The sequence below is a fragment of the Sarcophilus harrisii genome, chromosome 3 (genome assembly GCF_902635505.1).
Source record: "Sarcophilus harrisii chromosome 3, mSarHar1.11, whole genome shotgun sequence".
Lineage (NCBI taxonomy): Eukaryota > Metazoa > Chordata > Mammalia > Dasyuromorphia > Dasyuridae > Sarcophilus > Sarcophilus harrisii.
In genome coordinates, this window is record NC_045428.1 from 202,566,927 (window position 1) to 202,580,542 (window position 13,616).

At 35.6% G+C, this 13,616-nt stretch overlaps 1 protein-coding gene across 4 annotated transcripts; it reads right to left on the reverse strand.

Moving 5' to 3' along the window:
* Window positions 1-678: 678 nt before the first annotated feature.
* Window positions 679-13,325, reverse strand: LOC100924913 (cytochrome c-type heme lyase). Of its 4 annotated transcripts, none has more exons than XM_031959004.1 (7): window positions 13,245-13,325; window positions 12,170-12,315; window positions 8,392-8,543; window positions 6,367-6,515; window positions 5,304-5,423; window positions 3,678-3,764; window positions 679-963 (listed from the first exon to the last, which is right to left on the reverse strand). In XM_031959004.1, the coding sequence occupies exons 2-7, from the start codon at window positions 12,279-12,281 to the stop codon at window positions 765-767; spliced, it is 819 nt and encodes a 272-aa protein (XP_031814864.1). In that variant the 5' UTR covers window positions 12,282-12,315; window positions 13,245-13,325; the 3' UTR covers window positions 679-764. The 4 variants fall into 4 exon arrangements, with proteins under 4 accessions (XP_031814864.1, XP_012401548.2, XP_031814865.1 ...); XM_012546094.3 differs by lacking the exon at window positions 13,245-13,325 and adding an exon at window positions 13,034-13,158; XM_031959005.1 differs by lacking the exon at window positions 13,245-13,325 and adding an exon at window positions 12,505-12,713.
* Between the last annotated feature and the right edge of the window lie 291 nt (window positions 13,326-13,616).

The following is a 13,616-nucleotide window of genomic DNA, read 5'->3' on the forward strand; positions in this document are numbered from 1 at the left end:
ATTAAACTTGTCTTAAAGGGAGTGAGTTCTTCATGTTTTAGTAAGTCATGCTTTTAACAGCCTGAAAGTCATCTCCAGCTTTAAAACATTATCTGTCAAATTTCAAAGTTAGTATATTAAACTAGCAACTATTTTATCATGGTCCATAAGATTTGTCTGTTTTATTATGGTCCACATGATTTCTATCAAACTATTTTATAATTCAAATCACTTTATAACAAAGTTCAACCTAAATGAAAATGCAGAAGTCCAAAACTGATTTAACTATATCAGATATTACACTAGTATATTCTTAATATTCAGCAATCATGCTATATTTTATCTTCAAAAAATTGCCTGTCACATAAATGCTTATGTTTATTTCCTAGGCAATTAATATAGATAGCATCGTTTCGTTTTCATACACCTACTTTAAAATTCTTAAAAATAAGTCACAGCTAAAAAAAAAAAAAACCCTTAAAAAAAAGTCAAGGATTTTATATAATCACATCAGTTTTACAATGTAATCTGTGAGATTTGAAGTCACAATGGAAACAAGATGAGGGAAATCCAAATTGGATAGCAGAAAACCTTACATAATTTTTGTCATTGCAAGGTAGCATATGTGTTCATAAAAGCATTGTATAACTATTAACCAACATAAACATTATGGATTTAAATCACACACCAAATCAGCAATTCAACATTAAATTGAGAAAATAGTTTAATGTGTCTCTTTAAAAGGAAATAACAGTTTTCTTTTTTGAAATAAAATGAAACAATGGTTATGAAGTCCAGCGCCACCATGCCACTTTCATTCTGTCCCAAACAGCTGTAAGAGAATCAAAAGCAGGACGGACGTCCAAGATGGTAAACTGATAGTCCTTATTTACTTCTCCACCATCATAATAATCAATAACATATCTAACTTCTGTTCCACAACGATTAACAATCCAGTCATGTCTGTCAAAAGGTAATTCATATCTGAAATGAAAACATGCTAGTCAGTATAGGCTCTGCATGATCAATTAAGTCGTTAAGTATTTATAACACTTACATTGTCCTCAAGGAAGTTACCAATTATTTGCAGAAATAAAACACAGAAAACAGAGAACCATATAATATCAAATAAGCAGACGTGGGGGGATATTAAATGCAATGTAGGCAGTAGCTGTCAGGGGAAGGTGGTCTCATATGGGAGAACTGAGACTACAACTTGACTCTGAAGGATTCAGGTCAGATAGAAAAGGAAGAAAAATTACAGGAAAGCGTACCAGCAGGGAAGAAAAAGTAAAGTATATGGGAATAAGGTACAATATTTTTAAGTCTAGTGAAATGAGACCAGCTTCACTGGATTAATGAGATTAGTAGAACTGATGTTGGATAGATAGGGTAGGGACAAATTATCAAGGACCTTGAAAGCCAGGCAGGAAAAAAATGGACTTGACATAGTAGAATGAGGATAGCTACTATATGCTGTTGAGCAGAGAACTAACAGTGAGAACACGGTTTATATAGTTTAGACAGACAAGGGTACAGAGAAGAGAATAGAGGTAGAAAAGCAAGACAGAGACTGCTATGATAATTCATTGATTAACTGATTAAGAGTCTGAAAAAGTCCAAGTGGTAGAAGTGATGAGGACCAAAATCAAAAAATGTTGCTACTCCTGAAAAAAAAACTAGTAGGAGTCAATTTTAGGAGCAAAGATGCAGAAGCCTGACATGTTAAGTGAAAAAGTTGTACAGGCAACCAGAAATATGTGAATGGAGTAAAAGTTAGTGCAGGAAATGTAGATATATGAATCATTTAGCACAGTAATAAGTCATACTCAAATGTGAGTTAATCCCCTGAGAGTAGGAAATGAAAAAGACAAACCTGTGAAGAAAGTTTTGGGGTTCACAATGTCACCCATAGTTAAGATGCAGAAAGTATAAGAGCAATATAATCCTAATAATTCTAAAACCAAATATTTGACAAACAATCCTAGCCCAAGTCCTCTATTTTAATATTCAACTCCAAAATAACAACCTCACTGTCTAGTTCAATGAACTTTTTCCACACATAATGGCCCCTGTCTTCACAATAACAGATAATTTTAGCAATTCTTTCTTCCTCCTGAGAAACACAGAATATAAATTGATTAGAACTCATTCAACCCCATACATGACAGCATTTCCTTTATAACATTTTTAACCAATAGAGCATTTGGCTTGTTTAGAGATCTCTGAGGATGAAAAATGTACTTCTTTATGACAATTTTCATTTAAAGATGTTACTTAAATCAAATTGGTATCAGTTTCTTTTTACTCTCTCTTCTACTTATGCAGCTGAAATCTCTTTTCCCTTTCTACTTGTCTCATTACTCCTTTTTCATATTCACTGGTTTCTCTTCCTTCTATCTCCTAAACTTGGGGACTGCTTAGCCCTCTTATTTTGAGCTCATTATCCACTTTCATATCTTCTGACTTCCAAATTTCCAGCTCTAGCTCTAAACTCTTGTGAAAAGCTCAAGTTTCACATTTCCATATTTCTATCAAAATTTCTCTCCATACCTACAAGTTGACATACTTCAAATATCTAGAATAAAATTTATGATTTTATGTCAAGAATGAATGAGAACGTTATCAAATTCTACTGATTTTTACTTTTTCATTATCTATTCTCACCATCTAATTCAGGATCTCATTCCTCACCCTGATTATTATTAAAAAAAAGAAAGAAAGAAAGAAAATAAACACTCCTTATTGATCCTCCTGCTTCCAAACTCTCCCAACCCAATTTCTCTCTAGTTATGAAAATCTTCTCAACTATAGAGGAAGAGATTATTACTTTGCTCAAAAACCTTGTGTGGCTTAACCAAATTAATACTGCATAAACTCCTTGGCCTGAAATTCAAAGCCTTCTACAATATAACCCCAACTTATTCTATAGTCTTACTATTATACATTCCTCTACATGCAGTCTATCTTCAGGCAAGTGAGGTTATTCACCCACCTGCTACTCTTCTACCTTCTACATTTGTCTTTCTTTATGCCATCTCTAGTTATGGGAAATTAAATCTTCTACCATAGCCACCTACTGAAATTTTTCTATGTCTCCAGTGTTTAATTACAGTAGCACCTTCTAAGTGAAGCTTCTCTCAATCACCTCAAGATGATGTTTAGTACACTGCTATACCTATCCTAAGGGCATAATAAATATCTGTTGAATTGAATTAGCTTAGGTTGGTCTCTATTAAATGCTTTAAGCCAAATTCAATACAGTTGGTTTAGCGCCAATGATATTCTTCTATAGATAAGCATGTTTAAAATGTGCTAAACTACTGTTTTTTTAATGAAGGAGCCAATCCTGAACATATATTCTAAAGGTAAGTATATACAATATACACAAGTTTAATGAACAACTTCTGAACTTTTGTACAAGAAAGCAATCAATAATTGCTAATTAACATACATCCTTATATATCCCAGGACAAGCCAGTCTTTAGAAAAGGGATTAAAACATACAATATATAGAAAGAATATGTACCTTTTCTAAGATATTAAGGTTTCAAAAGAGAATTCAAGTAATACTTCCTATCCTTTTTAAAGACAAACAAACAAACAAATTTTAGTTCACATTTTATAATATTCTGGGTAAATTTCAGAACCATATGCAGCCTTAAAACCATTAAAAGAATTTCTGGACTGCAACCTACCCCATCCATGAGCGAATTCTGGCTCTTGGTGAATAGTCCTTAGCTTTACCTCCAAATCGGATCAGTGTTGGCCCACATGGACACTCACTGCAAATACAAATGAAATGACAACCAATTAAAATATGTCCTTAACTTGTAAAAATATAATGTAATATTTGCAGATAGTATTTTACAATATTCTACAAATCCTAGCCATTAACAACAACATTATCATCATCATCATAATCCTTCTATGGTCCCTCCCCACTCTAAATCTAAGATCCTAAGAACTAAATAATATAATGAAAGTATAGAAAATCTATGAAGATTTTTTTTTTTCTTTTCAAATCACTCCTAATGGCAGAAAATATTCTCTAATATGGTAAAGAATTAATTATGACTAGAGATGGTCTGAGAAAATCAAAATTGTTCTAGGAAGTAAAGTTCAAGAAATAGATTTTTAGAAATACAAAGTTAGGCATGCATAAGAAGACTGCATGAGGTGAAGACAAAAAATATTGAGTAAATTATGCAACTTTATCCTTTTAACTACTGCAATGACAAAGATATGGCTGAATTTTGATGCTTCCCTTTGCTGTGTGCTAGGAAGAAGGAAGAATCCAAAGTATAACAAAATTCAAGAAATACGTCTTATTTGCTATCCAATGCTTGCTTATTTATTTATCTTAAGCCTTGGCTTTGTTCTTTTTCTCTTCTTTCAGGTTTAATCTCTTCTACAGAATGATTAAGGAACTGAAAATAAAATTCAAAGTTCCTCCTAGTAATTCTAAAGCATGCAATAACTTTTTAAATGTCTGTTGAATAACAATGACAATTTTGCAAGTAAATCAATACTTATTAACCATCAATATGGACAAGGCATACAAAATCAAGGGAGACAATAGGCCCACGTAGGAAAACAGAAAGTAACCTTGAAGGAACATACAACAAGCCTGGAATGGTAGGTGGAAACCAAGTTGTAAAGCACTTTGACTTCCAAAAAGAGAATTTTACATTTCTTTAAGAAGTAAGAGGAGGTGGCTAGAATTTGTGGAGTAATATTGTGTGTACATGGTCAGACCTATAGTACTGGAGTATGACTTTGGCAACTGTATGGAAAGAAGAGAAGCTTGATATAGGAAGAACAGAAAATACAATTGGATAGGAAGTCAAAATAATTGGCTAAAAGTGAGTTTGAGTTATCTATTATTTTTATTCCATCTATTCTGCCCCACATTAATAATGAAATTAGCAGATTATACCTTAAGATTATTATGATTATACTATCTGAAATAGAAACATTCAAACTCTAAAGAAAGGCAGCTGAAGGGTACAGTAGATGAAGAATACTTGAAGACTTGAATTCAGCCTCAAATACTTAATAGCTGCATGAACCTGTATAAGTCACTTCACTTCTCAATTTAGTTGTAAAATAGAGATAACAATAGTAACTTCCCCCTTCTAGGACTCTTGTGAGAGTCAAAATGAGCCAATGTTTATAAAGTGCAGAGTGCAATATCTGGCACATAATAAGTGTCTAATAAATGCTTATTCTCTCTTTCCTTTCCTAATGGCAATTTACAAATGGGTATAAATCCGAGAAAATGCTCATAGGATTCATTAAAAGTTTGTCATACATGTACTTACATGGCATGAAGAGCTTCCCACTTCAAAATCTCCTTCCAAGCCTGTTCATTATTCTGATTGTGAATCTTAATAATATTATACATATCTTTCTGACTAATATCATCATCTTTCCACTTCCATCTAGTTTAAAAAAAAAAAAGGTATTTTTTAGAAAATATTGATTACTTTAAAATCTGCTATAAAATTAATCAATGCACATTTTTTGATAAGTAATACACAATATACATACAAGCAATTAAGCTAATTATTTGGTTCCATGCTTTGATTCTTAAGCATTTTCTTACTTGTACAGTTGAAGAATACATAATGAATATTTACAAACAAGCCCAAATTTATTCAGTATATTAGCTGAAAGGAAATTTTCATATTTTTGTACAAATTTTATACACACAAATAAACATATATTTAACAAGCTACAAAATATTAGCAAGTTACCAAACAAACAAACCAACCAAAAAACCCCCCCAAAACCCAATCCTCTCGAAACATTTTTTAACTAAGGTTTTGCTATTTTATTATATGAATAACACACAGGAATTAGCAAGGAAAGTAGTTTTAACAATTAAGAGGAAAGGCAAGTTCCCCAGAAGAACTCACAATCAAGAGGAAGAAGTCATTAAAGAGATGAAGCCAACAAGTGGGAAGTACATTGGCAGGCTAAATCCATGGAGAAGTTTAGCAGACTAACCCCAAAAGGCAAACCTTAAAAGGGATTTAGCTTTAATAAGAAAACAGTGGCCATGATGTTGTGGCTTAGTCCAAGAAAAGGCCTTAAGAGAAAATCTACATGATGATCAGATCTCATTATTTCCCCATTCAATTGTTAAAGAAATCTTTTGAAAAGTGGAGCAGAGGGGCAGCTAGGTGTCACAGTGGATAGAGCACCAGCCCTAAAGTCAGGAGGAGCACAGTTCAAATCCCGTCTCAGACACTTAATGAGTGTCCTAGCTGTGTGACCTTGGGTAAGTCACTTAACTCCAACTGCCTCAGGAGGGGGTATGTGGGAGAAGTGGGGTAGGAAATATGTTTTAAATTACACTCACATTCTACTTTATTTACCTACCCTTTTCTTAACATGGCATTCCAAAACATCTGTTCAGAAGGGTAAACCCACTTTTTATCTGAATCTGCCCTAGGAATTGATGATTCTTCCCTAACAGTTGACAATGCAAATGGCTGACCAGGTGCTGGAGTCTGATTAGGCGGCGGCATCTAAACAAAACAATGAGATTGCAGAGATTTTTTAAACATTGGGAAAGTTCTGATACAAAAATAGTTACAAACATAAAGATCAACTGCTAAATTACTAAAATTGTAGTTTGACCCCCTTTGGGTGAGTATGACTCATCAATCATATAAGCTCATTATTTATTGAATAACTTCTCACACTAAATTTCCCAATACTTCATACTATCTGTACTCAATAATAATTATGTATTTTAAACAACCCAAGAAAATCAAACATAAATTATTTTTCCCCAATAGTTATTTCTTCTCTATTATACACACTTGCTAAATTTCCTGGTTTAAAATGTCAAATTATAAGCTAGTATTTTTTAAAGATATAAGACATAGATGGAATTATGAAATATTATAAGATATAAATATTTGTAAGATATTAAAAATTAGAAATGTACACTTGTAAAAAAAAAAAAGTTATAATGCTGGAAAAGTTACTTTACCTGTCTCATTTTCCTCCTTATCTGAGTGCCTGGCATGTAATAGGCACTTAATAAACACTTATTCCCCATCACAAAAGATATAATTATATACCATGAATGGTGTTTTCTAAATGTATAGTTTCAATTTTGTAATTTTAACAGAACAATACAATAGCTCATAAAACAAAAGACCTTTTTCATGCTGTTTAGCATGGAACTTGTTGGATATTTCAACTTCAACTTAGGTCTAAATATCTAAGCAAGCTCAAAGCTTTTTTGTGAAAAACTATGACCAAATAAAAAGAAAGCAACTTAACCAAGCCAAATTATTTGAATCCCCTTTAACAAGATTCAGATAATGGTTTGGGCTAAGATAGGTTAATATAAGAAGAAATGATCATTTGAGGAATTTTGTTTTGGGATTTAATTATAGTTGAAGATGTTTGAGCATTATACCTCTTCTATGAAAGATACAAATAATAAATGCTTCCAAAATCTAGTGCCAGGAAAGCTTATCCTAAGTAAAATGCATGCTTCCTTTTATCACAAAATATGTATTAGCCTGAGATGTTTTGTCTTAGTTATCAGCAAGCTTAGAACTAAGTGATTAGTTGCAATAAATTAAACTTATGTTAAGTTCATAGTAGCGTCAATTTCTCTACCTCTTCCATGAAGTTTAAGTGCTTAACAAATGTTTGTCCTCGGGCTAGTAATTTTGTATTATTATTTTTCTATACTTAATTTCAGTAAGCTCTTCAAATCCTTTTAGGGAATATATGAGATATAAATTCCAAGTATGTAACTATTTAACAAAAGTGTTGCAAAAATAATTGTTCATTTTTCCAAGTCATGAAGACTTTCAAATGAATTACATTCCCTCTTCCCTTCCCCCCCCCCCACCCCGCTCCTTCAATATTCTTTATGTGCTGCTGCTTTTCATCCTATAAATTAATTAGAGGTCAATCTTTCCATATCAGGAGTTGGAGAGCGCAACTTTTTCTCTAATACAGAAAAGGGCTGAAAGATTACTAGACTTTAAAGTAGCACTAGTTGGCTTTTATTTGTGGCTTTTTCCAATATGAAGGAAGATATGCCAGATAAACACACTTCTAAAAACCAATTCAAATTAGTAACATTTCTGACTTAAAGATTAAATTCGAATTCGAGACTGAGCTCAAAGATATGTACATCGTCAACATTGATGCTGACTGCAACTTATCCATGCTGCCTGTTTGCCTTCAAATCATGTCCTCCAACAAATTTTTACCGGGGTTCCAACTTTGCTTTCTGTAGGCAATGGCTAACTCTTGTTATCTCTTTGTTACCATGTCTTAAAACAGATAATTTAACTTTAGTATATGTTATATGCAATTTCCTGTATGGGAAACTCACATAAATCAAATTTTAATTATTAGTATCAAACATACCATGTTTGAAGGATCTATATCATCTTTATTTTGATAGGCAGCTGATGATACAGGACATTCCACATATTCATATGCTCGATCTTGATGTGCAGGTACTGAATTCGATTGACTTTCACAAGTTTTGTCAGATGAATTTATATTTAATGGACAACCTGAAATTTTTAAAAAATTAAAAAAAATCATAAATGATGAGAATCTTAGTACTCATTAGAGTAACATACTTATCTTAATTTGGGGCCAGAGTTAGGTAGTGCAGGGAGAATCAAAGCTCTATAAAGGCCCAGAGCATAGAAGGAGAGTGTATTTTTTTTACATGAACTTAAAGACTAAAAACAATAGCAGAATCAGAATGGATACTAAAGACCATCATATAACGCAAAGGTTGACAGATCTGGTGCTCTAATCCTCAAATTTCAGAGTCAGACTATATATAATTCAAAGTCACACATTTTAATTTTTAAAAACAAAAATCAGAACCAAGGAAATAAGAGAAGGAACACTGCAACTCAACCCCCAAACTGCTAAACTTACTTATATGACTGAGTATTTTTAGTCAATGGGGAAGGATTCCTAAATTCCTAATATGTATGTGAAAGATAGTGATGGTATCCAAGGAAGAGTGAACAGATCCTGAAGGACCTGCACAAACTTTCATTCTGTTTTGTTTTGTTCTTTCATGTTGGAAATAAAGGGAGCTTTGATGTGTTCCATTTTTCTAACCTGGGCTTAATTAGGCAATCTAATACAGTATTACCAAAGTTCATCTTTAATGTAAAACTTAGTATGGACAACGAAATCAGCTGAACCCACTCTCACTCAGAACTCTGTCAACCTTAAATTAATCTGATAGCAGGCATTATACATATGCGACACTAAGCCCAGCCCCATCTTTTATTTTAAGAAAGGCAGAAGAAATGGCACAATATTTTGGGGGGAGAGGGGGAGAAGCTTTTTTTTTGTTTGTTTGTTTTGGAGGGGCAAGACCTACGTAAGGTAAATAAAGTTTAAAATAGACTTCTTTCCCTAGTCTCAGAAATTAGTGCTTCCCACAAAAGACCTAAGAGCAAAATAATTCAAAATAATATAATTCCAAAAACACTAAATCATAATAATTCAAAAAATTCTTTCCTGAGAAGAGAGAAGATACAAGAATGATTATGAATGACTGAACTCAACAAGTCATTAAATGTCCATTTGTAATGGAAGGAAACACAATCCTCCATTGTGAATCTGACCTAAGAGTGGAATGCTAATTTCAGCACTCTGAAAACCTTTAGCTTCAAGCAAAATGTGGTTATTTGGCTGGTATTCATGCAAGTTTTAAGAGTTAACTGTGGCATGGTTTTATCTTAAGGGAAAAAGCAATGATTTCCATAGCTCTACCACCAGAAAGAACTACCTATACCACCAAAATGCAACTCATCTGTGACTCGGGAGATAGATCTTAGGGATTTGTTTGAGGCAAGTTAAAAGTGACTTGCCTAAGGTCAAATGCTACCTTCAAAAATGCCCCGGTACTCAATATATTTTACACAAATTTTTTATTTGTATCCCCAATGCCTATCATAGTGTCTACCAAGAACAGTGCTTAACAAATGTTTGTTGACTGACAAAATGAAATATAAAGCATGGAAATTCCTAAGCTTATATTCTCAACACGTTGAAACAGAAATCACAGACCAATTCATATACTTTCATTCTATACATCCTCATAATGATGAGGGAAATTCCAAAGTAAAATATTAATCTCTTCATGTTCACTTTTCATCTAGAGAAAGAGTTCAGTCAACTACAATAGTAAATACATATGAGATAAAATTCTAGAGAAAGAGTCCAGTCAACTACAATAGTAAATACATATGAGATAAAATTCAGCTTTGTGTTAAGATAATCCATTTGGAAGTAAACAAATACTAAGATAAGTTTTAAAAAATAAGTTCTTTACTGTTTGACAAAAATTGCTGGGAAAATTGGAAACTAATATGGCAGAAACTAGGCATTGATCCATACTTAACACCGTACACCAAGATAAGGTCAAAATGGGTTCATGACCTAGGCATAAAGAATGAGATTATAAATAAATTAGAGGAACATAGGATAGTTTACCTCTCAGACCTGTGGAAGGGGAAAGTCTTTATGACCAAAGAAGGACTAGAGATCATTACTGATCACAAAATAGAAAATTTCGATTATACCAAACTGAAAAGTTTTTGTACAAACAAAACTAATGCAGACAAGATTAGAAGGGAAGCAATAAACTGGGAAAATATTTTTACAGTCAAAGGTTCTGATAAAGCCCTCATTTCCAAAATATATAGAGAATTAACTCTAATTTATAAAAAATCAAGCCATTCTCCAATTGAAAAATGGTCAAAGGATATGAACAGACAATTCTCAGATGAAGAAATTGAAACTATTTCTAGTCATATGAAAAGATGCTCCAAGTCATTATTAATCAGAGAAATGCAAATTAAGACAACTCTAAGATACCACTACACACCTGTCAGGTTGGCTAAGATGACAGGAAAAAATAATGATGATTGTTGGAGGGGATGCGGGAAAACTGGGACATTGATGCATTGTTGGTGGAGTTGTGAACGAATCCAACCATTTTGGAGAGTAGTTTGGAACTATGCTCAAAAAGTTATCAAACTGTGCATACCCTTTGATCCAGCAGTGTTACTACTGGGATTATATCCCAAAGAGATTATAAAGAAGGGAAAGGGACCTGTATGTGCACGAATGTTTGTGGCAGCCCTTTTTGTAGTGGCTAGAAACTGGAAACTGAATGGATGTCCATCAGTTGGAGAATGGCTGAATAAATTGTGGTATATGAATATTATGGAATATTATTGTTCTGTAAGAAATGACCAACAGGATGATTTCAGAAAGGCCTGGAGAGACTTACACGAACTGATGCTGAGTGAAACAAGCAGGGCCAGGAGATCATTATATACTTCAACAACAATACTATATGATGACCAGTTCTGATGGACCTGGCCATCCTCAGCAAGGAGATGAACCAAGTCAGTTCCAATGGAGCAGTAATGAACTGAACCAGCTACGCCCAGAGAAAGAACTCTGGGAGATGACTAAAAACCATTACATTGAATTCCCAATCCCTATATTTATGCCCACCTGCATTTTTGATTTCCTTCACAAGCTAATTGTACAATATTTCAGAGTCTGATTCTTTTTGTACAGCAAAATAACGGTTTGGTCATGTATACTTATTGTGTGTCTAATTTATATTTAAATATACTTAACATCTACTGGTCATCCTGCCATCTGGGGGAGGGGATGGGGGGGTAAGAGGTGAAAAATTGGAACAAGAGGTTTGGCAATTGTTAATGCTGTAAAGTTACCCATACATATAACCTGTAAATAAAAGGCTATTAAATTAAAAAAAAAAAGTAAGTTCTATGATTTGCATATTGTGTGTAAATGTAAATATTATACACCCACCTGATAATGATTTGGAGGAAAATGTAGTAATTAAATGAAATCTTAAGACACCTATTTTAAAGTAAAGCCACAATAGTCTAGAACCTCTAGTTTGCTATTATTATTTTAAACCATTTTAGAAGGGTTTTCTAGAAGGTTTAGGTTTAAACCATTTTAGAAGGGTTTTCTAGAAGGTTTAGGTTTAAACCATTTTAGAAGGGTTTTCTAGAAGGTTTAGGTTTAAACCATTTTAGAAGGGTTTTCTAGAAGGTTTAGGTCTAAACCATTTTAGAAGGGTTAGAAGGCTTTTGGATTTTCTTAAACGAGGAGTTACCTGTTTCTTTTTTTTGGTGCATCGGGCACCCTGAAGGTGGAGAACCAGCTTCATGCTCTGAAGCAGGGGAGACCTGCACCGCCACAGCAGGAGTGGATGTGGACGTACCCATAGTCTGAATCAACTTTTGAAAAACAATTCTACATCTGTTTAAAACAAACAAAAAACAACCCAGACAATTAAGTTTCACAGGATGTCCTTCAAAAGATTCCTTTTCCAGCCACAATCTATCCCTATATATATAAAAATCTCAATTGTTAGAACAGTAAAGATCTCAATATCGGGCCTGTCAATGGAAGATGGAAATCATTCTCTGCAGCTTTCCCCCAGCCAACCTTCATAAGGGTGGTCCTTAGGCCCCCCAGTATCAGGCAACAACTGGTGGGTGGTTAGAAAACGCAAGTAGCTGCCAGTAGTGGTAGGAAGTCAAGCTCTCTCCTGGAGTCGGTGACACGGGAGAAGGCAGAGTTGGGGCGTCAGTTTCCTCATCTCTAAGGGGGGGGGCGGGGCCTGGTGAGGCACCAGGGAGCGGGACACAGCGGCCTTTGGGAAGGGTAGGGGAAGACAGGCACAACCTTCAGGCGGAGAGGAGGACAGCGGGCGGGGGAGGGGGAGCGAGGGGGGAGGGGGAGCGAGGGACGAGGGCAAGCCGGGCACCAGGAGAAGGGCATCTATTCTCTTACCCCTCCCCCCCCGCTGAGGGCTTGTCAGAGAGCACCGGCAGATGGTAGCCAAGGAAAGGAAAGCGGCGCTGGGAACGCGACAAGAGGACCGAGGTGGGGTCGGGGGGAGAGACGGGCAAAGAAGAAGGGGGTCCGCGCTTCTGGAGACCCTTCCTAGAGCCGGACGCGCCGCTGCACCCACCTGTCCGGGCCTAGCGGGCCGCAGGAGCTGGAGCCCAATGTCCTTGTTGACCCCGAGCCCGCTCCCGTGTGCGCTCTTCCCTTCTCCTGATTTTCCCTCGCGTCCCAGGCCCCGCCTTCCCCTCCTTGCCTCCTCCCATCTCTCCCCGCCCACTCATGCCCGGAAAGCAAAGTCTCTCGGGAAGAACCCGCGGCTCCTCTTCCTCCCTCACCTTCAGCTCCTCAGCCTATTCGCGCTTCCTCCTTTCGTCGACTTACTTCCTCTTCCCGAGGCGGGACTTCCGGTCCCCAGAGGGCCGGGGAAACGGGGAGGGAGGGCTGAATGTGGCCACGCCCCCTTTCCTCCTACAACTTTCCCCCTCGCTTTGCTTTGTTCTTCTTTTTACGCCTCCTTGAAGTTTTCTTTCCGCGTTTCCTGAGCGTGCGGGAAAGCTGCGGGCTGTTTGCTTTTAGGCAAAGGAAATAAAAGAAAGATCAACCCTAGTTTTAGGGGGATCCAGTTCTTAAAATTCCCCTCTCAGACTGAAATTAGATTAGTCCCTTGAGGGCGGAAGAGTCTGCCTTTTTTTTGTCCTGGCGCTAAA

Excerpts from the sequence above, each read along its gene's own strand:
- LOC100924913 (XM_031959004.1), bottom strand. The coding sequence starts at position 12,281 with ATGGGTACGTCCACATCCACTCCTGCTGTGGCGGTGCAGGTCTCCCCT. Across the intron at positions 6,516-8,391 it reads ATATAGATCCTTCAAACATG|ATGCCGCCGCCTAATCAGAC; the intron begins GTATGTTTGATA and ends TGTTTTGTTTAG. Across the intron at positions 5,424-6,366 it reads AATGCCATGTTAAGAAAAGG|ATGGAAGTGGAAAGATGATG; the intron begins GTAGGTAAATAA and ends TTTTTAAACTAG.